Below are 23,092 nucleotides of genomic sequence, written 5' to 3'. Positions count from 1 at the left end.
AGACTCCATGAGGGTGGTATGAGGGCTCGACGTCCACAGGTGGGGGTTGTGCTTACAGCCCAACACCGTGCAGGATGTTTGGTATTTGCCAGAGAACACCAAGATTGGCAAATTCGCCACTGGCGCCCTGTGCTCTTCACAGATGAAAGCAGGTTCACACTGAGCACATGTGACAGACGTGACAGAGTCTGGAGACGCCGTGGAGAACGTTCTGCTGCCTGCAACATCCTCCAGCATGACCGGTTTGGCGGTGGGTCAGTCATGGTGTGGGGTGGCATTTCTTTGGGGGGCCGCAAAGCCCTCCATGTGCGCTCAAGAGGTAGCCTGACTGCCATTAGGTACCGAGATGAGATCCTCAGACCCCTTGTGAGACCATATGCTGGTGCGGTTGGCCCTGGGTTCCTCCTAATGCAAGACAATGATAGACCTCATGTGGCTGGAGTGTGTCAGCAGTTCCTGCAAGAGGTCTCACAAGGGGTCTGAGGATCTCATCTCGGGCCAGTCCAGCATTGTCTTGCATTAGGAGGAACCCAGGGCCAACCTCACCAGCATATGGTCTCACAAGAGGTCTGAGGATCTCATCTTGGGCCAGTCCATTGATGCTATGGACTGGCCCGCCCGTTCCCCAGACCTGAATCCAATTAAGCACATCTGGGACATCATGTCTCGCTCCATCCACCAACGCCACGTTGCACCACAGACTGTCCAGGAGTTGGCGGATGCTTTAGTCCAGGTCTGGGAGGAGATCCCTCAGGAGACCATCCGCCACCTCATCAGGAGCATGCCCAGGCGTTGTAGGGAGGTCATACAGGCACATGGAGGCCACACACACTACTGAGCCTCATTTTGACTTGTTTTAAGGACATTACATCAAAGTTGGATCAGCCTGTAGTGTGGTTTTCCACTTTAATTTTGAGTGTGACTCCAAATCCAGTGTCACGTCCTGACCAGCAGAGGGCATAATTGTGTTAGTCTTGGTCAGGATGTGGCAGGGGGTTTGTGTTTGCTAAATGTTGTGTGGGTGATTGGACTCCCAATTGAAGGCAGGTGTGTTGAGTTGCCTTTGATTGGGAGTCCTATATAGGAGTGTGTGTTTTTCTTTGGGGTTGTGGGTAGTTGTTTTTGCACTGCGTTTGTATAGCCTGCAAAACTGTTGCTGTCGTGAGTATCATTTATTGTTTTCCCTGTGGATGCTTTACTTTTGTTTATTAAAAAACTATGAGTATCCACATTCCCGCTGCGACTTGGTCTTCTCTCCATGACAAACCTTACATCCAGACCTCCATGTGTTGATAAATTGGATTTCCATTGATTATTTTTGTTTGATTTTGTTCTCAGCACATTCAACTATGTAAAGAAAAAAGTATTTCATAAGATTATTTCATTCATTCAGATCTAGGATGTGTTATTTTAGTGTTCCCTTTATTTTTTTGAGCAGTGTTGTATTGATGTACAAATGGTTAATGTACAAAAGGGAAATAAATACAATGCACCTACTCTGTTGATCATATATCCTGATGCCTAGTCACCTTCCCCCTATACATACTGTATCTACTGACCGTGTATATAGTGCCCTGGTCCCTATATATACTGTATCTACTGACCCTGTATATAGTACCCTGGCCCCTATACATACTGTATCTACTGACCCTGTATATAGTCACCTTCCCCCTATACATACTGTATCTACTGACCGTGTATATAGTGCCCTGGTCCCTATATATACTGTATCTACTGACCCTGTATATAGTACCCTGGCCCCTATACATACTGTATCTACTGACCCTGTATATAGTCACCTTCCCCCGATACATACTGTATCTACTGACCCTGTATATAGTCCCCTGGCCCGTATACATACTGTATCTACTGACCCTGTATATAGTCCCCTGGTCCCTATACATACTGTATCTACTGACCCTGTATATAGTCCCCTGGTTCCTATACATACTATATCTACTGACCCTGTATATAGTCCCCTGGTCCCTATACATACTGTATCTACTGACCCTGTATATAGTCCCCTGACCCCTATACATACTGTATCTACTGACCCTGTATATAGTCCCCTGGCCCCTATACATACTGTATCTACTGACCCTGTATATAGTCCCCTGGCCCCTATACATACTGTATCTACTGACCCTGTATATAGTCCCCTGGTCCCTATACATACTGTATCTACTGACCCTGTATATAGTCCCCTGGTCCCTATACATACTGTATCTACTGACCCTGTATATAGTCCCCTGGTCCCTATACATACTGTATCTACTGACCCTGTATATAGTCCCCTGGTCCCTATACATACTGTATCTACTGACCCTGTATATAGTCCCCTGGTCCCTATACATACTGTATCTACTGACCCTGTATATAGTCCCCTGGTCCTTATAAATCTGTATCTACTGACCCTGTATATAGTCCCCTGGTCCCTATACATACTGTATCTACTGACCCTGTATATAGTCCCCGACCCCTATAAATACTGTATCTACTGACCCTGTATATAGTCCCCTGACCCCTATACATACTGTATCTACTGACCCTGTATATAGTCCCCTGTTCCCTATACATACTGTATCTACTAACCCTGTATATAGTCCCCTGTTCCCTATACATACTGTATCTACTGACCCTGTATATAGTCCACTGACCCCTATACATACTGTATCTCCTGACCCTGTATATAGTCCCCTGGTCCCTATACATACTGTATCTACTGACCCTGTATATAGTCCCCTGGCCCTTATACATACTGTATCTACTGACCCTGTATATAGTCCCCTGGTCCCTGTACATACTGTATCTCCTGACCCTGTATATATTACCCTGGCCCGTATACATACTGTATCTCTTGACCCTGTATATAGTCCCCTGGTCCCTATACATACTGTATCTACTGACCCTGTATATAGTCCCCTGACCCCTATACATACTGTATCTACTGACCCTGTATATAGTCCCCTGGTCCCTATACATACTGTATCTACTGACCCTGTATATAGTCCCCTGGTCCCTATAAATCTGCATCTACTGACCCTGTATATAGTCCCCTGGTCCCTATACATACTGTATCTACTGACCCTATATATAGTCCCCTGGCCCCTATACATACTGTATCTACTGACCCTGTATATAGTCCCCTGGCCCCTATACATACTGTATCTACTGACCCTGTATATAGTCCCCTGGTCCCTATACATACTGTATCTACTGACCCTGTATATAGTCCCCTGGTCCCTATACATACTGTATCTACTGACCCTGTATATAGTCCCCTGGTTCCTATACATACTGTATCTACTGACCCTGTATATAGTCCCCTGGCCCCTATACATACTGTATCTACTGACCCTGTATATAGTCCCCTGACCCCTATACATACTGTATCTACTGACCCTGTATATAGTCCCCTGACCCCTATACATACTGTATCTACTGACCCTGTATATAGTCTAACCCTAACCCCTAACCATAACCCCTAACCCTAACCCCTAACCCTAACCCCTAACCCCTAACCCTAAATGCATATTTAACAACTAACAACATACCAACTCTTAACAGTCATCAGCTCTCAGATAACATGTTCCTACAGGCCGGTTTATATTGCCAGGTGTGTGTGTCTGACCTTCTTGATGAACGTGATGTCTGTCCATGTGTCTGAGGTGAAGTTGTATCCGTCAGTCAGTAGAGACAGGATGTAGCTCCCAGAGAAACAGTACTCTGCCAGATACTTCTCCTTCACATCAGGGTGCTGCTGCTGGATCTGCACATTACACACCGAGTGCAGTGAGGACTGTGACTGGGAGAAAATGCATGTGTGCTTATGTGTGTCTGTGTATGTATTAATTAAGGATCCCCATTAGTTCCTGCCAAGGCAGCAGCTACTCTTCCTGGGGTTTATTATGGATCCCCGTTAGTTCCTGCCAAGGCAGCAGCTACTCTTCCTGGGGTTTATTATGGATCCCCATTAGTTCCTGCCAAGGCAGCGACTACTCTTCCTGGGGTTTATTATAGATCCCCATTAGTTCCTGCCAAGGCAGCTGCTACTCTTCCTGGGGTTTATTATAGATCCCCATTAGTTCCTGCCAAGGCAGCAGCTACTCTTCCTGGGGTTTATTATGGATCCCCGTTAGTTCCTGCCAAGGCAGCAGCTACTCTTCCTGGGGTTTATTATGGATCCCCATTAGTTCCTGCCAAGGCAGCAGCTACTCTTCCTGGGGTTTATTATGGATCCCCGTTAGTTCCTGCCAAGGCAGCGGCTACTCTTCCTGGGGTTTATTATGGATCCCCATTAGTTCCTGCCAAGGCAGCGGCTACTCTTCCTGGGGTTTATTATGGATCCCCATTAGTTCCTGTCAAGGCAGCAGCTACTCTTCCTGGGGTTTATTATAGATCCCCATTAGTTCCTGTCAAGGCAGCAGCTACTCTTCCTGGGGTTTATTATAGATCCCCATTAGTTCCTGTCAAGGCAGCAGCTACTCTTCCTGGGGTTTATTATGGATCCCCATTAGTTCCTGCCAAGGCAGCGGCTACTCTTCCTGGGGTTTATTAAGGATCTCTGTTAGTTCCTGCCAAGGCAGCAGCTACTCTTGCTGGGGTTTATTATGGATCCCCATTAGTTCCTGTCAAGGCAGCGGCTACTCTTCCTGGGGTTTATTATGGATCCCCATTAGTTCCTGTGTGTGTGTGTGTGTGTGTGTGTGTGTGTGTGTGTGTGTGTGTGTGTGTGTGTGTGTGTGTGTGTGTGTGTGTGTGTGTATATACCTGGGTCCAGGGTGTAGAACAGTAGAGCGCCAGCTTCTCCCTGCTGCTTTCCAGAGAGCCTGATGTCAAGTTCAGAAAGTTCATCACAAAGTAGAACGCTGAGAATGCCTGAGAGAGAGAAGAGAGAGGAGAGAGAGACGAGAGAGGAGAGAGTGAGAGGAGAGGAGAGAGAGAGAGAGAGAGAGAGAGTGTGACTGACTGACTGACTGACTGACTGACTGACTGACTGACTGACTGACTGACTGAAGAGACAGACAGACAGAGAGGGAGAAAGAAGAGACAGACAGACAGAGAAGGAGAAAGAAGAGACAGACAGACAGAGAGGGAGAAAGAAGAGACAGACAGACAGAGAGGGAGAAAGAAGACAGACAGACAGACAGACAGACAGACAGACAGACAGACAGACAGACAGACAGACAGACAGACAGACAGACAGACAGACAGACAGACAGACAGACAGACAGACAGACAGAGAGGGAGGGAGAAAGAAGAGAGGGAGAAAGAAGAGAGGGAGAAAGAAGAGATGGAGAAAGAAGAGAGGGAGACAGACAGAGAGGGAGACAGACAGAGAGGGAGAAAGAAGAGAGAGACAGACAGACAGAGAGGGAGACAGACAGACAGAGAGGGAGAAAGACAGACAGGGAGAAAGAAGAGAGAGAGACAGACAGACAGACAGAGAGGGAGAAAGACAGAGAGGGAGAAAGAAGAGAGAGAGACAGACAGACAGAGAGGGAGAAAGAAGAAAGAGACAGAGACAGACAGACAGACAGACAGACAGACAGACAGACAGACAGACAGACAGACAGACAGACAGACAGACAGACAGACAGACAGACAGACAGACAGACAGACAGACAGAGAGGGAGAAAGAGAGAGAGAGACAGAGACAGACAGACAGACAGAGAGGGAGAAAGAAGAGAGAGAGACAGAGACAGACAGAAAGAGACAGCTAAATTAAAAAGACAGATGATTCTGAGCATTTTCTCACAACTTTTCTTTCTCATCACTAAGAAGTTTTCTGCATTCAATCCCAGAAGGGGTTACCAGGGGTTTACAAGACCCTGTTGAAGGTGCCCTTTGAAGAACCCTTTTTGGTTCCAGGTAGAACCCTTTTGGGTTCCATGAAGAACCCTTTCCACAGAGTGTTCTACATGGAACCCAAAAGGGTTCTACCTGAAACCAAAAAGGGTTATCCTATAGGGACAGCCGAAGAACCCTTTTGGAACCCTTTTTTCTAAGAATGTAGGGTTAGGGTAAAAGTTAAGCTCACCCCAAACGGCCCCTGTAGTGGTGGCTGGTAGACCCTGTTGAAAGAACAGCGACTGAAGCTGCAGCTACTGAAGTTGAAGATTCTTCTGACTACTTCCTGGCACAATGATGCGTTTCCTGCTCCTATGTGAGTGAAACTGTCCCTGGAGACGAGGGATTTCCCAGCCATGACGCAGGGGCTGGAGTACACGCTAAAGTAGCTTCGATCAACACTGTAACCTGGGTGGAAACATGGGTCCAGCACTGAGCTGTCCCCAGACTGACAGACACACAGACACACACAGAGTTATGAGCCAGGGAAACACTGGTCCAGCACTGAGCTGTCCCCAGACTGACAGACACACAGACACACACAGTTATGAGCCAGGGAAACACTGGTCCAGCACTGAGCTGTCCCCAGACTGACAGACACACAGACACACACAGAGTTATGAGCCAGGGAAACACTGGTCCAGCACTGAGCTGTCCCCAGACTGACAGACACACAGACACACACAGAGTTATGAGCCAGGGAAACACGGGTCCAGCACTGAGCTGTCCACAGACTGACAGACACACAGACACACACAGAGTTATGAGCCAGGGAAACACTGGTCCAGCACTGAGCTGTCCCCAGACTGACAGACACACAGACACACACAGTTATGAGCCAGAGAAACACTGGTCCAGCACTGAGCTGTCCCCAGACTGACAGACACACACAGAGTTATGAGCCAGGGAAATACTGGTCCAGCACTGAGCTGTCCCCAGACTGACAGACACACACAGAGTTATGAGCCAGGGAAATACTGGTCCAGCACTGAGCTGTCCCCAGACTGACAGACACACAGACACACAGACACACACAGAGTTATGAGCCTGGGATCAAAGGTAAGACATCAGGATTAGAGGTCAGGGGTCAAGATTACCTGAGTCTGCTGAGCAAGCGCCAGCTTGAGCGCCTGGTCTTTCCCGTAGCACAGGAAGCTGTGTGTGTAGAGGAAGTAGTCATTTCCATACAGACGGAAGGTCACAGCGTTCTCCGCTGATTCCTCTGCCACATCCTGATTGGCTACAAAGCTGATCTGAGTGGAGGCTCCGCCCAGGTCAAGAGCTCCGGTGGTCCCTGAGCCCTGCAGCACACGCACGCGCACACACACGCACGCACACACACACACACACATGCGCACACGCGCACATGCGCACACACACGCACACACACACACACACACACACACACACACCTGTTTCAGCATATCACTCAGCAGTAGCGGTGCGTGGGTAAAATCACAGGGGAACCCAGAACAAAATGCCATATTCCAACCTATGTGTTGTGGTAATTGCATTGTTTGCTCTGTAACCTGTCAGTTCACATGCCTTGTGGCCGTGTTATACAGGCCTAAAAGCCCAGACAACAAGACAACACAGTGGCAGAGTAAATTACACCACACCTTTGTTTCATCACAAAACCGGAGAGCAACATCTGTCCGCTGAAGTCCTGAAAGCATAATGCAGGAAACTAACAGTTTCATGACCTCCAGCAGGGTCAAGCAAGTTCATGTTTCCCACATTTTCAGACAACTAAACAACTATTGATTTAGAACCAAGGAGAGTTACTGCAAAGAAAACAGGAGCTGCCTCCACTATTCCAGCACCACTTCAACACCAGGAGCTGCCTCCACTATTCCAGCACCACTTCAACACCAGTAGCTGCCTCCACTATTCCAGCACCACTTCAACACCAGGAGCTGCCTCCACTATTCCAGCACCATGTCAACACCAGGAGCTGCCTCCACTATTCCAGCACCATTTCAACACCAGGAGCTGCCTCCACTATTCAAGCACCATTTCAACACCAGGAGCTGCCTCCACTATTCCAGCACCACTTCAACATCAGGAGCTGCCTCCACTATTCCAGCACCACATCAACACCAGGAGCTGCCTCCACTATTCCAGCACCACGTCAACACCAGGAGCTGCCTCCACTATTCCAGCACCATTTCAACACCAGGAGCTGCCTCCACTATTCCAGCACCATTTCAACACCAGGAGCTGCCTCCACTACTCCAGCACCACTTCAACAACAGGAGCTGCCTCCACTATTCCTGCACCATTTCAACACCAGGACCTGCCTCCACTATTCCAGCACCACTTCAACACCAGGACCTGCCTCCACTATTCCAGCACCACTTCAAAAACAGTATCTGCCTACACTATTCCAGCACCACTTCAACACCAGGAGCTGCCTCCACTATTCCAGCACCACTTCAACACCAGGAGCTACCTCCACTATTCCAGCACCACTTCAACACCAGGAGCTGCCTCCACTATTCCAGCACCATTTCAACACCAGGAGCTGCCTCCACTATTCCAGCACCACTTCAACATCAGGTGCTGCCTCTACTATTCCAGCACCATTTCAACACCAGGAGCTGCCTCCACTATTCCAGCACCACTTCAACACCAGGAGCTGCCTCCACTATTCCAGCACAATTTCAACAACAGGAGCTGCCTCCACTATTCCAGCACCATGTCAACACCAGGAGCTTCCTCCACTATTCCAGCACCACTTCAACACCAGGAGCTGCCTCCACCTTTCCAGCACTATGTAAACACCAGGAGCTGCCTCCACTATTCCAGCACCATTTCAACACCAGGAGTTGCCTCCACTATTCCAGCACCACTTCAGCATCAGGACCTGCCTCCACTATTCCAGCACCACTTCAACATCAGGAGCTGCCTCCACTATTCCAGCACCATGTCAACAACAGGAGCTGCCTCCACTATTCCAGCACCATTTCAACAACAGGAGCTGCCTCCACCAGTCCAGCACCATTTCAACAACAGGAGCTGCCTCTACTATTCCAGGACCATGTCAACAATAGGAGCTGCCTCCACTATTCCAGCACCATTTCAACAACAGGAGCTGCCTCCACTATTCCAGCACCATGTAAACACCAAGAGCTGCCTCCACTATTCCAGCACCATGTCGACACCAGGAGCTGCCTCCACTATTCCAGCACCACTTCAACACCAGGAGCTGCCTCCACTATTCCAGCACCATGTCAACACCAGGAGCTTCCTCCACTAATCCAGCACCACTTCAACACCAGGAGCTGCCTCCACTATTCCAGCACCATGTAAACACCAGGAGCTGCCTCCACTATTCCAGCACCATGTCAACACCAGGAGCTTCCTCCACTAATCCAGCACCACTTCAACACCAGGAGCTGCCTCCACTATTCCAGCACCATGTAAACACCAGGAGCTGCCTCCACTATTCCAGCACCATGTCAACACCAGGAGCTGCCTCCACCCATCCAGCACCACTTCAACACCAGGAGCTGCCTCCACTATTCCAGTACCATGTTAACACCAGGACCTGCCTCCACTACTCCAGCACCATGTCAACACCAGGAGCTGCCTCCACCCATCCAGCACCACTTCAACAACAGGAGCTGCCTCCACTATTCCAATACCACTTCAACAACAGTAGCTGCCTCCACTATTCCAGCACCATGTCAACAACAGGAGCTGCCTCCACTATTCCAGCACCATTTCAACAACAGGAGCCACCTCCACTATTCCAGCACCATTTCAACACCAGGAGTTGCCTCTACTATTCCAGGACCATGTCAACAACAGGAGCTGCCTCCACTAATCCAGCACCATTTCAACAACAGGAGCTGCCTCCACTGTTCCAGCACCACTTCAACAACAGGAGCTGCCTCCACTATTCCAATACCACTTCAACAACAGGAGCCACCTCCACTATTCCAGCACCATGTCAACACCAGGAGCTGCCTCCACTACTCCACCACCATTTCAACACCAGGAGCTGCCTCCACTATTCCAGCACCACTTCAACACCAGGAGCTGCCTCCACTATTCCAGCACCACTTCAACACCAGGAGCTGCCTCCACTATTCCAGCACCAATTCAACACCAGGAGCTGCCTCCACTATTCCAGCACCATTTCAACACCAGGAGCTGCCTCCACTATTCCAGCACCACTTCAACACCAGGAGCTGCCTCCACTATTCCAGCACCACTTCAACACCAGGAGCTGCCTCCACTATTCCAGAGCTGCCTCCACTAATCCAGCACCACTTCAACAACAGTAGCTGCCTCCACTATTCCAGCACCACTTCAACACCAGGAGCTGCCTCCACTATTCAAACACCATTTCAACAACAGGAGCTGCCTCCACTATTCCAGCACCACTTCAACACCAGGAGCTGCCTCCACTATCCAGCACCACTTCAACACCAGGACCTGCCTCCACTACTCCAGCACCACTTCAACAACAGTAGCTGCCTCCACTATTCCAGCACCACTTCAACACCAGGAGCTGCCTCCACTATTCCAGCACCATGTCAACACCAGGAACTGCCTCCACTATTCCAGCACCACTTCAAAACCAGGAGCTGCCTCCACTATTCCAGCACCATTTCAACACCAGGAGCTGCCTCCACTATTCCAGCACCACTTCAACAACAGGAGCCACCTCCACTATTCCAGCACCATGTCAACACCAGGACCTGCCTCCACTAATCCAGCACCACTTCATCAACAGTAGCTGCCTCCACTATTCCAGCACCACTTCAACACCAGGAGCTGCCTCCACTATTCAAACACCATTTCAACAACAGGAGCTGCCTCCACTATTCCAGCACCACTTCAACACCAGGAGCTGCCTCCACTATCCAGCACCATATCAACACCAGGACCTGCCTCCACTACTCCAGCACCACTTCAACAACAGTAGCTGCCTCCACTATTCCAGCACCACTTCAACACCAGGAGCTGCCTCCACTATTCCAGCACCATGTCAACACCAGGAACTGCCTCCACTATTCCAGCACCACTTCAAAACCAGGAGCTGCCTCCACTATTCCAGCACCATTTCAACACCAGGAGCTGCCTCCACTATTCCAGCACCACTTCAACAACAGGAGCCACCTCCACTATTCCAGCACCATGTCAACACCAGGAGCTGCCTCCACTACTCCACCACCATTTCAACACCAGGAGCTGCCTCCACTATTCCAGCACCACTTCAACACCAGGAGCTGCCTCCACTATTCCAGCACCACTTCAACACCAGGAGCTGCCTCCACTATTCCAGCACCATTTCAACACCAGGAGCTGCCTCCACTATTCCAGCACCACTTCAACACCAGGAGCTGCCTCCACTATTCCAGCACCACTTCAACACCAGGAGCTGCCTCCACTATTCCAGCACCATTTCAACACCAGGAGCTGCCTCCACTATTCCAGCACCACTTCAACACCAGGAGCTGCCTCCACCTTTCCAGCACCATTTCAACACTAGGAGCTGCCTCCAGTATTCCAGCACCACTTCAACACCAGGAGCTGCCTCCACTATTCCAGCACCATTTCAACACTAGGAGCTGCCTCTACTTTTATAGCACCATTTCAACACTAGGAGCTGCCTCCACTATTCCAGCACCACTTCAACACCAGGAGCTGCCTCCACTTATCCAGCACCACTTCAACACCAGGAGCTGCCTCTACTTTTCCAGCACCATTTTAACACCAGGAGCTGCCTTCACTATTCCAGCACCACTTCAACACCAGGAGCTGCCTCCACTATTCCAGCACCATTTCAACACCAGGAGCTGCCTCCACTATTCCATCACCATTTCAACTTCAATATTTCCTCATTAAATCACCTCTGTTTAGTCTAATACTGTGACCACTAAAAGATACCAAAACCAGTACTCTAAATTGGTTCGGGGTGGTGGTTGTTGTAGAAGGGTATTTGATTTATGTGTTCCGGGGTTTTTGGGCACTGTGTCATATTCATGTATTTCTATGTTGAGTCTAGTGTATCTGTTTCTATGTTTAGTTAATTGGGGTTGGGACTCTCAATTGAAGGCAGGTGTCTCTTTGCCTTTGATTGAGAATCCTATATATGAGGGTGTGTTTGGGTTTGTATTTTGTGGGAGATTGTTTCTTGTTTTGCCTGTTTCTTGTTTAGCGTGAGTAAGCCTTTCAAGACTGTTTCGTTGATCGTGAGTTCGTTCTTTTGTTATTTTGGTGTTCACTTCGTTATTTTAATAAACATAAAGATGAGCATCCACATTCCTGCTGCATTTTGGTCCTCCTTTCCCGAAGACAACCGTGACAATACTGTTCCATCTTCCATCCCTGTTATGGGATAATGAGATAATTTATACTGTTCCATCTTCCATCCCTGGTATGGGATAATGAGATAATTTATACTGTTCCATCTTCCATCCCTGGTATGGGATAATGAGATAATTTATACTGTTCCATCTTCCATCCCTGGAATGGGATAATGGTATAATTTATACTGTTCCTGTCTACCATCCCTTGTATGGGATAATGGGATAATTTATACTGTTCCATCTTCCATCCCTGGTATGGGATAATGGGATAATTTATACTGTTCCATCTACCATCCCTGGTATGGGATAATGGGATAATTTATACTGTTCCATCTTCCATCCCTGGTATGGGATAATGGGATAATTTATACTGTTCCATCTTCCATCCCTGGTATGGGATAATTTAGAGTACTGTTCCATCTTCCATCCCTGGTATGGGATAATGAGATAATTTGGAGTAATGTTCCATCTACCATCCCTGGTATGGGATAATGGGATAATTTAGAGTACTGTTCCATCTTCCATCCCTGGTATGGGATAATGGGATAATTTAGAGTACTGTTCCATCTTCCATCCCTGGTATGGGATAATGGGATAATTTATACTGTTCCATCTTCCATCCCTGGATTGAGGTACGTTTTCCAGCCATATCCCCCATTCGTCACCGGGGTGAAAACATTATGGATGAGCAGTGTTTCAACACGAAAGAGAAAGTTCTCACCTGTTTCAGTCGGTCACTCAGGTAGTTAACAGTGACCCAGCCGAAGGCTCCCTCCTCCTGGCCTGTGATGATGCGAGCGCCCTGATAGGAGAACGGAGAGGACTGCAACACCTCCTCTACCGACCACAGCACCTGATCAGACAAACTCTGGTTCTCCATCCTAAACACACGCGCACACGCACATGCACACATACCCTTTTTTGGTTAGTCCAGTGTTTTCATAATAACTTCCTGGTTAGTCCTATGTTTTCATTTTTACTTCCTGGTTAGTGTACAATTTTTTCAGAATAATGTCCTAGTTAGTGTCCAGTGCTTCCATAATAACTTCCTGATTAGTGTCTAGTATTTTGATATCAACTTTCTACTTAGTGTCCAATGTTTTAATATTAATATCCAAGTTAGTGTCCAGTGATTTTAATTAACTTTCTGGTTAGTGTCCAGGTTTTTCATTTGAACTTCTTGGTTAGTGTCTAATGTTTTCATAATAACTTTCTGGTTAGTGTCCAGTGTTTTTATAATAACTGCCTGGTTAGCTTATTAACTTTCTAGTTAGTGTCCAGTGTTTTCATATTAACTTCCTGGTTACTGTCCAGTAACTTTCTAGTTGGTGTCCAGTGTTTTCATACTAACTTCCTGGTTAGTGTCCAAAGTTTTCATACTAACTTCCTGGTTAGTGTCTATTCTTTTCATAATAACTTCCTGGTTATTAATCAGTGTTTTCATATTAGCTTCCTGGTTAGTGTCTATTCTTTTCATAATAACTTCCTGGTTATTAATCAGTGTTTTCATACTAACTTCCTGGTTAGTGTCTATTCTTTTCATAATAACTTCCTGGTTATTAATCACTGTTTTCATATTAACTTCCTGGTTAGTGTCTATTCTTTTCATAATAACTTCCTAGTTATTAATCAGTGTTTTCATATTAACTTCCTGGTTAGTGTCCAGTGTGTTCACATTAACTTCCTGGGTAGTGTCCAGTGTTTTCATAAAAACCTCCTAGTTATTGTCCAGTGTTTTTATATTAACTTCCTGGTTATTGTCCAGTAACTTCCTTGTTGTCGTCCAGTGTTTTCATGTTAACTCCCTGGTTAGTGTCTAGTGTTTTTGTAAAAACTTCCTAGTTATTGTCAAGTGCTGTCAAATTAACTTCCTCATTACTGTCCAGCGTTTTCAGAAATTCCTGGCTAGTGTCTAATGCTGCCAATGACTGGAACGAACTGCAAAATCACTGAAGCTGGAGACTCATATCTCCCTCACTAACTTTAAGCACCAGCTGTCAGAGCAGCTCACAGATCACTGCACCTGTACATAGCCCATCTGTAAATAGCCCATCCGACTACCTCATCCCCATACTGTATTTATTTATTTATTTATTTATCTTGCTCCTTTGCACCCCAGTATCTCTACTTGCACATTCATCTTCTGCACATCTACCATTTCAGTGTTTAATTGCTATATTGTAATTACTTCGCCACCATGGCCTATTTATTGCCTTAACTTACCTCATTTGCACTCACTGTATATAGACGTTTTCTACTGTATTATTGACTGTATGTTTGTTTAATCCACGTGTAACTCTGTGTTGTTGTTTGTGTCGCACTGCTTTGCTTCATCTTGGCCACGTCGCAGTTGTAATTGAGAACTTGTTCTCAACTAGCCTACCTGGTTAAATAAAGGTGAAACAAAAAATAAATAAAATAAAAATTGGTTGAGCCTTCTTGGGCATGTGGACCCCAGGATGAGTAGCTGCTGCTTTTGCAACAGCTTATGTGGATCCTAATGAAATACCCAATAACACTGATAGGCTGCAGAGCCGTCTGTTTAGCTGGCTGCTACCCAATAACACTGATAGGCTGCAGAGCCGTCTGTTAAGCTGGCTGCAGAGCGGTCTGTTTAGCTGGCTGCAGAGCCGTCTGTTTAGCTGGCTGCTACCCAATAACACTGATAGGCTGCAGAGCCGTCTGTTTAGTGGTCAGTAGTTTCAGCTCCGTTGGGTAGTAGTGGGTAATGCCTGGCCAGTCAGTAGTTTCAGCTCTCCTCCTAAACGCCGTTGGGTAGTAGTGGGTAATGCCTGGCCAGTCAGTAGTTTCAGCTCCGTTGGGTAGTAGTGGGTAATGTTTATCCAGTCAGTAGTTTCAGCTCTCCTCCTAAACACCGTTGGGTAGTAGTGGGTAATGTTTATCCAGTCAGTAGTTTCAGCTCCGTTGGGTAGTAGTGGGTAATGTTTATCCAGTCAGTAGTTTCAGCTCTCCTCCTAAACACCATTGGGTAGTAGTGGGTAATGCCTGGCCAGTCAGTAGTTTCAGCTCCGTTGGGTAGTAGTGGGTAATGTTTATCCAGTCAGTAGTTTCAGCTCCGTTGGGTAGTAGTGGGTAATGTTTATCCAGTCAGTAGTTTCAGCTCTCCTACTAAACACCGTTGGGTAGTAGTGGGTAATGTTTATCCAGTCAGTAGTTTCAGCTCCGTTGGGTAGTAGTGGGTAATGCCTGGCCAGGCAGTAGTTTCAGCTCCACTACTAAACACCGTTGGGTAGTAGTGGGTAATGTTTATCCAGTCAGTAGTTTCAGCTCTTCTCCTAAACACCGTTGGGTAGTAGAGGGTAATGTTTATCCAGTCAGTAGTTTCAGCTCTCCTCCTAAACGCCATTGGGTAGTAGTGCGTAATGTTTATCCAGTCAGTAGTTTCAGCTTCGTTGGGTAGTAGTGGGTAATGCCTGGCCAGTCAGTAGTTTCAGCACCGTTGGGTAGTAGTGGGTAATGCCTGGCCAGTCAGTAGTTTCAGCTCCGTTGGGTAGTAGTGGGTAATGTTTATCCAGTCAGTAGTTTCAGCTCCATTGGGTAGTAGTGGGTAATGTTTATCCAGACAGTAGTTTCAGCTCGGTTGGGTAGTAGTGGGTAATGTTTATCCAGTCAGTAGTTTTAGCTCTCCTCCTAAACACCGTTGGGTAGTAGTGGGTAATGTTTATCCAGTCAGTAGTTACAGCTCCATTGGGTAGTAGTGGGTAATGTTTATCCAGTCAGTAGTTTCAGCTCCGTTGGGTAGTAGTGGGTAATGCCTGGCCAGTCAGTAGTTTCAGCTCCATTGGGTAGTAGTGGGTAATGTTTATCCAGTTAGTAGTTTCAGCTCCGTTGGGTAGTAGTGGGTAATGCCTGGCCAGTCAGTAGTTTCAGCTCCGTTGGGTAGTAGTGGGTAATGTTTATCCAGTCAGTAGTTTCAGCTCCGTTGGGAAGTAGTGGGTAATGCCTGGCCAGTCAGTAGTTTCAGCTCCGTTGGGAAGTAGTGGGTAATGTTTATAGAGTCAGTAGTTTCAGCACCATTGGGTAGTAGTGGGTAATGCCTGGCAAGTCAGTAATTTCAGCTCTGTTGGGTAGTAGTGGGTAATGCCTGGCCAGTCAGTAGTTTCAGCTCCGTTGGGTAGTAGTGGGTAATGTTTATCCAGTCAGTAGTTTCAGCTCTCCTCCTAAACACCGTTGGGTAGTAGTGGGTAATGTTTATCCAGTCAGTAGTTTCAGCTCTCCTCCTAAACGCCGTTGGGTGGTAGTGGGTAATGCCTGGCCAGTGAGTAGTTTCAGCTCTCCTCCTAAACACCGTTGGGTAGTAGTGGGTAATGCCTGGCCAGTCAGTAGTTTCAGCTCTCCTCCTAAACACCGTTGGGTAGTAGTGGGTAATGTTTATCCAGTCAGTAGTTTCAGCTCTCCTCCTAAACGCCGTTGGGTGGTAGTGGGTAATGCCTGGCCAGTGAGTAGTTTCAGCTCTCCTACAAAACACCGTTGGGTAGTAGTGGGTAATGTTTATCCAGTCAGTAGTTTCAGCTCCGTTGGGTAGTACTGGGTAATGCCTGGCCAGTCAGTAGTTCCAGCTCCGTTCGGTAGTAGTGGGTAATGCCTGGCCAGTCTCAGTAGTTTCAGCTCTCCTCCTAAACACCGTTGGGTAGTAGTGGGTAATGCCTGGCCAGTCAGTAGTTTCAGCTCTCCTCCTAAACACCGTTGGGTAGTAGTGGGTAATGCCTGGCCAGTCTCAGTAGTTTCAGCTCTCCTCCTAAACACCGTTGGGTAGTAGTGGGTAATGCCTGGGCAGTCTCAGTAGTTTCAGCTCTCCTCCTAAACGCTGTTGGGTAGTAGTGGGTAATGCCTGGCCAGTCAGTAGTTTCAGCTCTCCTCCTAAACACCGTTGGGTAGTAGAGGGTAATGCCTGGCCAGTCAATAGTTTCAGCTCCGTTGGGTAGTAGTGGGTAATGCCTGGTCAGTCAGTAGTTTCAGCTCCATTGGGTAGTAGTGGGTAATGTTTATCCAGTCAGTAGTTTCAGCTCCATTGGGTAGTAGTGGGTAATGCCTGGCCAGTCAGTAGTTTCAGCTCTCCTCCTAAACACCGTTGGGTAGTAGTGGGTAATGCCTGGCCAGTCAGTAGTTTCAGCTCCGTTGGGTAGTAGTGGGTAATGCCTGGCCAGTCAGTAGTTTCAGCTCTCCTCCTAAACACCGTTGGGTAGTAGTGGGTAATGCCTGGCCAGTCAGTAGTTTCAGCTCCATTGGGTAGTAGTGGGTAATGCCTGGCAAGTCAGTAGTTTCAGCTCCGTTGGGTAGTAGTGGGTAATGCCTGGCCAGGCAGTAGTTTCAGCTCTACTACTAAACACCGTTGGGTAGTAGTGGGTAATGTTTATCCAGTCAGTAGTTTCAGCTCTTCTCCTTAACACCGTTGGGTAGTAGAGGGTAATGTTTATCCAGTCAGTAGTTTCAGCTCTCCTCCTAAACGCCATTGGGTAGTAGTGCGTAATGTTTATCCAGTCAGTAGTTTCAGCTTCGTTGGGTAGTAGTGGGTAATGCCTGGCCAGTCAGTAGTTTCAGCACCGTTGGGTAGTAGTGGGTAATGCCTGGCCAGTCAGTAGTTTCAGCTCCGTTGGGTAGTAGTGGGTAATGTTTATCCAGTCAGTAGTTTCAGCTCTCCTCCTAAACACCGTTGGGTAGTAGTGGGTAATGTTTATCCAGTCAGTAGTTTCAGCTCCGTTGGGTAGTAGTGGGTAATGTTTATCCAGTCAGTAGTTTCAGCTCCGTTGGGTAGTAGTGGGTAATGTTTATCCAGTCAGTAGTTTTAGCTCTCCTCCTAAACACCGTTGGGTTATAGTGGGTAATGCCTGGCAAGTCAGTAGTTTCAGCTCCATTGGATAGTAGTGGGTAATGCCTGGCCAGTCAGTATTTTCAGCTCTCCTCCTAAACACGGTTGGGTAGTAGTGGGTAATGCCTGGCCAGTCAGTAGTTACAGCTCCATTGGGTAGTAGTGGGTAATGCCTGGCCAGTCAGTAGTTTCAGCTCTCCTCCTAAACACCGTTGGGTAGTAGTGGGTAATGCCTGGCCATTCAGTAGTTTCAGCTCCGTTGGGCAGTAGTGGGTAATGTTTATCCAGTCAGTAGTTTCAGCTCCGTTGGGTAGTAGTGGGTAATGTTTATCCAGTCAGTAGTTTCAGCTCCGTTGGGTAGTAGTGGGTAATGTTTATCCAGTCAGTAGTTTCAGCTCCGTTGGGTAGTAGTGGGTAATGTTTATCCAGTCAGTAGTTTTAGCTCTCCTCCTAAACACCGTTGGGTTGTAGTGGGTAATGCCTGGCAAGTCAGTAGTTTCAGCTCCATTGTGTAGTAGTGGGTAATGCCTGGCCAGTCAGTAGTTACAGCTCCATTGGGTAGTAGTGGGTAATGCCTGGCAAGTCAGTAGTTTCAGCTCCATTGGGTAGTAGTGGGTAATGTCTGGCCAGTCAGTAGTTTCAGCTCCGTTGGGTAGTTGTGGGTAATGACTGGCCAGTCAGTAATTTCAGCTCCGTTGGGTAGTAGTGGGTAATGCCTGGCCAGTCAGTAGTTTCAGCTCCATTGGGTAGTAGTGGGTAATGCCTGGCCAGTCAGTAGTTTCAGCTCCGTTGGGTAGTAGTGGGTAATGCCTGGCCAGTCAGTAGTTTCAGCTCCGTTGGGTAGTAGTGGGTAATGTTTATCCAGTCAGTAGTTTTAGCTCTCCACCTAAACACCGTTGGGTTGTAGTGGGTAATGCCTGGCAAGTCAGTAGATTCAGTTCCATTGGATAGTAGTGGGTAATGCCTGGCCAGTCAGTATTTTCAGCTCTCCTCCTAAACACCGTTGTGTAGTAGTGGGTAATGCCTGGCCAGTCAGTATTTTCAGCTCTCCTCCTAAACACGGTTGGGTAGTAGTGGGTAATGCCTGGCCAGTCAGTAGTTACAGCTCCATTGGGTAGTAGTGGGTAATGCCTGGCCAGTCAGTAGTTTCAGCTCTCCTCCTAAACACCGTTGGGTAGTAGTGGGTAATGCCTGGCCATTCAGTAGTTTCAGCTCCGTTGGGCAGTAGTGGGTAATGTTTATCCAGTCAGTAGTTTCAGCTCCGTTGGGTAGTAGTGGGTAATGTTTATCCAGTCAGTAGTTTCAGCTCCGTTGGGTAGTAGTGGGTAATGCCTGGCCAGTCAGTAGTTTCAGCTCCGTTGGGTAGTAGTGGGTAATGTTTATCCAGTCAGTAGTTTTAGCTCTCCTCCTAAACACCGTTGGGTTGTAGTGGGTAATGCCTGGCCAGTCAGTAGTTTCAGCTCCATTGGGTAGTAGTGGGTAATGCCTGGCCAGTCAGTAGTTACAGCTCCATTGGGTAGTAGTGGGTAATGCCTGGCAAGTCAGTAGTTTCAGCTCCATTGGGTAGTAGTGGGTAATGTCTGGCCAGTCAGTAGTTTCAGCTCCGTTGGGTAGTTGTGGGTAATGCCTGGCCAGTCAGTAATTTCAGCTCCGTTGGGTAGTAGTGGGTAATGCCTGGCCAGTCAGTAGTTTCAGCTCCATTGGGTAGTAGTGGGTAATGCCTGGCCAGTCAGTAGTTTCAGCTCCGTTGGGTAGTAGTGGGTAATGCCTGGCCAGTCAGTAGTTTCAGCTCCGTTGGGTAGTAGTGGGTAATGTTTATCCAATCAGTAGTTTTAGCTCTCCTCCTAAACACCGTTGGGTTGTAGTGGGTAATTCCTGGCAAGTCAGTAGATTCAGCTCCATTGGATAGTAGTGGGTAATGCCTGGCCAGTCAGTATTTCAGCTCTCCTCCTAAACACCGTTGGGTAGTAGTGGGTAATGCCTGGCAAGTCAGTAGTTTCAGCTCCATTGGGTAGTAGTGGGTAATGTCTGGCCAGTCAGTAGTTTCAGCTCCGTTGGGTAGTAGTGGGTAATGCCTGGCCAGTCAGTAGTTACAGCTCCATCGGGTAGTAGTGGGTAATGCCTGGCCAGTCAGTAGTTTCAGCTCTCCTCCTAAACACCGTTGGGTAGTAGTGGGTAATGCCTGGCCAGTCAGTAGTTTCAGCTCCGTTGGGTAGTAGTGGGTAATGTTTATCCAGTCAGTAGTTTCAGCTCCGTTGGGTAGTAGTGGGTAATGTTTATCCAGTCAGTAGTTTCAGCTCCGTTGGGTAGTAGTGGGTAATGCCTGGCCAGTCAGTAGTTCCAGCTCCGTTGGGTAGTAGTGGGTAATGCCTGGCCAATCAGTAGTTTCAGCTCCGTTGGGTGGTAGTGGGTAATGCCTGGCCAGTCAGTAGTTTCAGCTCTGTTGGGTAGTAGTGGGTAATGTTTATCCAGTCAGTAGTTTCAGCTCTCCTCCTAAACACCGTTGGGTCGTAGTGGGTAATGCCTGGCCAGTCAGTAGTTTCAGCTCCGTTGGGTAGTAGTGGGTAATCTTTATCCAGTCAGTAGTTTCAGCTCTGTTGGGTAGTAGTGGGTAATGTTTATCCAGTCAGTAGTTTCAGCTCCGTTGGGTAGTAGTGGGTAATGTTTATCCAGTCAGTAGTTTCAGCTCTCCTCCTAAACACCGTTGGGTAGTAGTGGGTAATGCCTGGCCAGTCAGTAGTTTCAGCTCTGTTGGGTAGTAGTGGGTAATGTTTATCCAGTCAGTAGTTTCAGCTCCGTTGGGTAGTAGTGGGTAATGTTTATCCAGTCAGTAGTTTCAGCTCCGTTGGGTAGTAGTGGGTAATGCCTGGCCAGTCAGTAGTTTCAGCTCTCCTCCTAAACGCGGTGATCAGTGGATCATTTGAAGATCAGCGTCACTGAAGTTGGTGGTTCGTTCCTACTCATTTCTGATCTGTCGTCACTAGTTACCAGAGCCACAAAGTCAGAAACTGCGCCTACCTCTACAATTTATCTTCTTAAAATATGATTTTTAAACCTAATCTTAACCATAACCATATTGCTATCCTTATGCCTAACCCTAACCTTAAATTAAGACCAAAAAGCTCATTTGAGTTTTCACACATTTTTACAACATAGCCAATTTTGACTTTGTGACTGTACTATCTGGTGGAAATCTTTCAGATCTGAGACGAGAGAAATTGTCTGCCAGATTTGGTGTTTTGTTAAGGGCTCGGAGTGGTCACGCCCCCAAGAGGGCTCAGCCAATCATCCGACGGATAATACTTCCAGCTATCCTACGAAACAACATTTTGCGTCCAGGGATCAGGGGTACCTGAGCAGCCTCATTCCGGCGGTGGCACCCAGGTAGAGGGGCGTCTCGTGGTGCCTGCTTAGGGGGATGAGGCGCTCTGCTTCCTTCATACAGCTCTTCAGAGACGCCCCTGCCTGCCCTGGAAACACAGAGTAGCTGGAGATACCAGCACCTGGTCACGAAACACGCACACGCACGCACGCACGCACACACACACACACACACATACACACGCACGCATACGCACACGCACCCACACACACGCACACACGAAACACACACAGACACACACACACGAAACACACATTTTAACTAGATAACAAATCATATTTTAGTGGTCACATACACATGGTCAGCAGATGTTAATGCGAGTGTAGCGAAATACTTGTGCTTCTAGTTCCGACCGTGCAGTAATATCTAACAAGTAATATCATCTAACAATTTAACAACAACTACCTAATACACACAACTGTAAAGGAATGAATAAGAATATGTACATATAAATATATGGATGAGTGATGGCCGAACGGCATAGGCAAGATGCAGTAGATGGTATAGAATACAGTAAATACATATGAGATGAGTAATACATAGACTAAGATACAGTAGATGGTATAGAATACAGTATATACATATGAGATGAGTAATGCATAGACAGATGCAGTAGAATAGGATAGAATACAGTATATACATATGAGATGAGTAATACATAGACTAAGATACAGTAGATGGTATAGAATACAGTATATACATTTGAGATGAGTAATGTAGGATATGTAGACATAATTAAAGTGCCGTGATTTAAAGTAACTAGTGATACCTTTAAATCCATTTATTAAATGTATTAAAGTGGCCAGAGATTTGAGTCAGTATGTTGGCAGCAGCCACTCTGTTAGTGATGGCTGTTTAACAGTCTGATGGCCTTGGGATAGAAGCTGTTTTTCAGTCTCTCGGTCCCCGCTTGCTAGGTTTTTATAGCGTGTGTGTGTGTCTACCTTTGACTTTGCAGGCGTGTGTCTGCTGCACTCTTCCAGTGTCATTATCCTTCTCTGCCGGCCACTCGTAGATATACACTGCTGTATGTGAGGAGCCAGCATCCAGGACGATCCCATACTGAGAGATGGAGAGAAAGACATTTTCAACCTCTCTGACCCAGTCTGTAATACCTACATGTTTCAAGCAAACCACCCTAGTCCCTGTACCTAAGAATCTAATCTGTCTAAATGACTACCAACCCGTAGCACACATCTTCAGCCACGACACGTGTATTTATTCTGGATCCCCATTCGCTGATTGAGAAAGAAAAGTAGAGGCACTAGGAGCTCAGATGAAATAATTTAATAACTGAATAACCAACGTTTGTTTATCAGGGTATAATGACAAACACTGCGGGTCACTAGTTTATAAAGTGGCAAAGAACACACACAGGTGTCTGTAATCATGGCCGGGTGTGGCCTGATATCATTGGTTCATTCTCAGACATAAGAATAACATACAAAAACATAAATTGATAGCATACGATCATAGATACAATTTGGCTACATAGGCCTACAAAATATTTACAAAGAATAGCAAAATCACAATAATCACAAAAATGGCTTCAGATCAAAGTCTACGTTGAGACCGAAGGGAGCGAGGTCCTTTAAATGAAAGATCCAGGCAGCCTCTCGTTTTAACAATAAATTGTCGAGGTCACTCCCTCTCCTAGGGAGGGTGACATGTTCGATGCCGATATAACGTAGTGTTGAAATCTAGTGG

The 23,092-nt window shown here is 47.2% G+C and overlaps 1 protein-coding gene and 1 long non-coding RNA gene across 2 annotated transcripts in view; both read right to left on the bottom strand.

Moving 5' to 3' along the window:
• The window catches only part of LOC115189607 (ectonucleoside triphosphate diphosphohydrolase 1-like), a 30,987-nt gene extending 8,515 nt beyond the window's left edge, over positions 1–22,472 (bottom strand). The window contains exons 1-7 of the mRNA XM_029748221.1: positions 22,330–22,472; positions 21,356–21,506; positions 12,895–13,054; positions 6,948–7,151; positions 6,041–6,298; positions 4,771–4,878; positions 3,632–3,769 (exon numbers count right to left, since the gene is read on the bottom strand). Of these exons, the coding sequence (XP_029604081.1) occupies positions 3,632–3,769; positions 4,771–4,878; positions 6,041–6,298; positions 6,948–7,151; positions 12,895–13,054; positions 21,356–21,444 (957 nt within the window). The 5' untranslated portion in view covers positions 21,445–21,506; positions 22,330–22,472. The remainder of the gene's footprint in view (positions 1–3,631; positions 3,770–4,770; positions 4,879–6,040; positions 6,299–6,947; positions 7,152–12,894; positions 13,055–21,355; positions 21,507–22,329) is intronic.
• On the bottom strand, positions 1,422–1,790 carry LOC115189608 (uncharacterized). The gene is made up of 2 exons (XR_003876965.1): positions 1,665–1,790; positions 1,422–1,529 (listed from the first exon to the last, which is right to left on the bottom strand). It is a non-coding gene; the product is annotated as an uncharacterized LOC115189608 (long non-coding RNA).
• Positions 22,473–23,092: the final 620 nt, after the last annotated feature.

The sequence above is a fragment of the Salmo trutta genome, unplaced genomic scaffold (assembly GCF_901001165.1).
Source record: "Salmo trutta unplaced genomic scaffold, fSalTru1.1, whole genome shotgun sequence".
Lineage (NCBI taxonomy): Eukaryota > Metazoa > Chordata > Actinopteri > Salmoniformes > Salmonidae > Salmo > Salmo trutta.
Note: the sequence above shows the minus strand (reverse complement) of the source record. Positions and strands in the feature narration are given on the sequence as shown.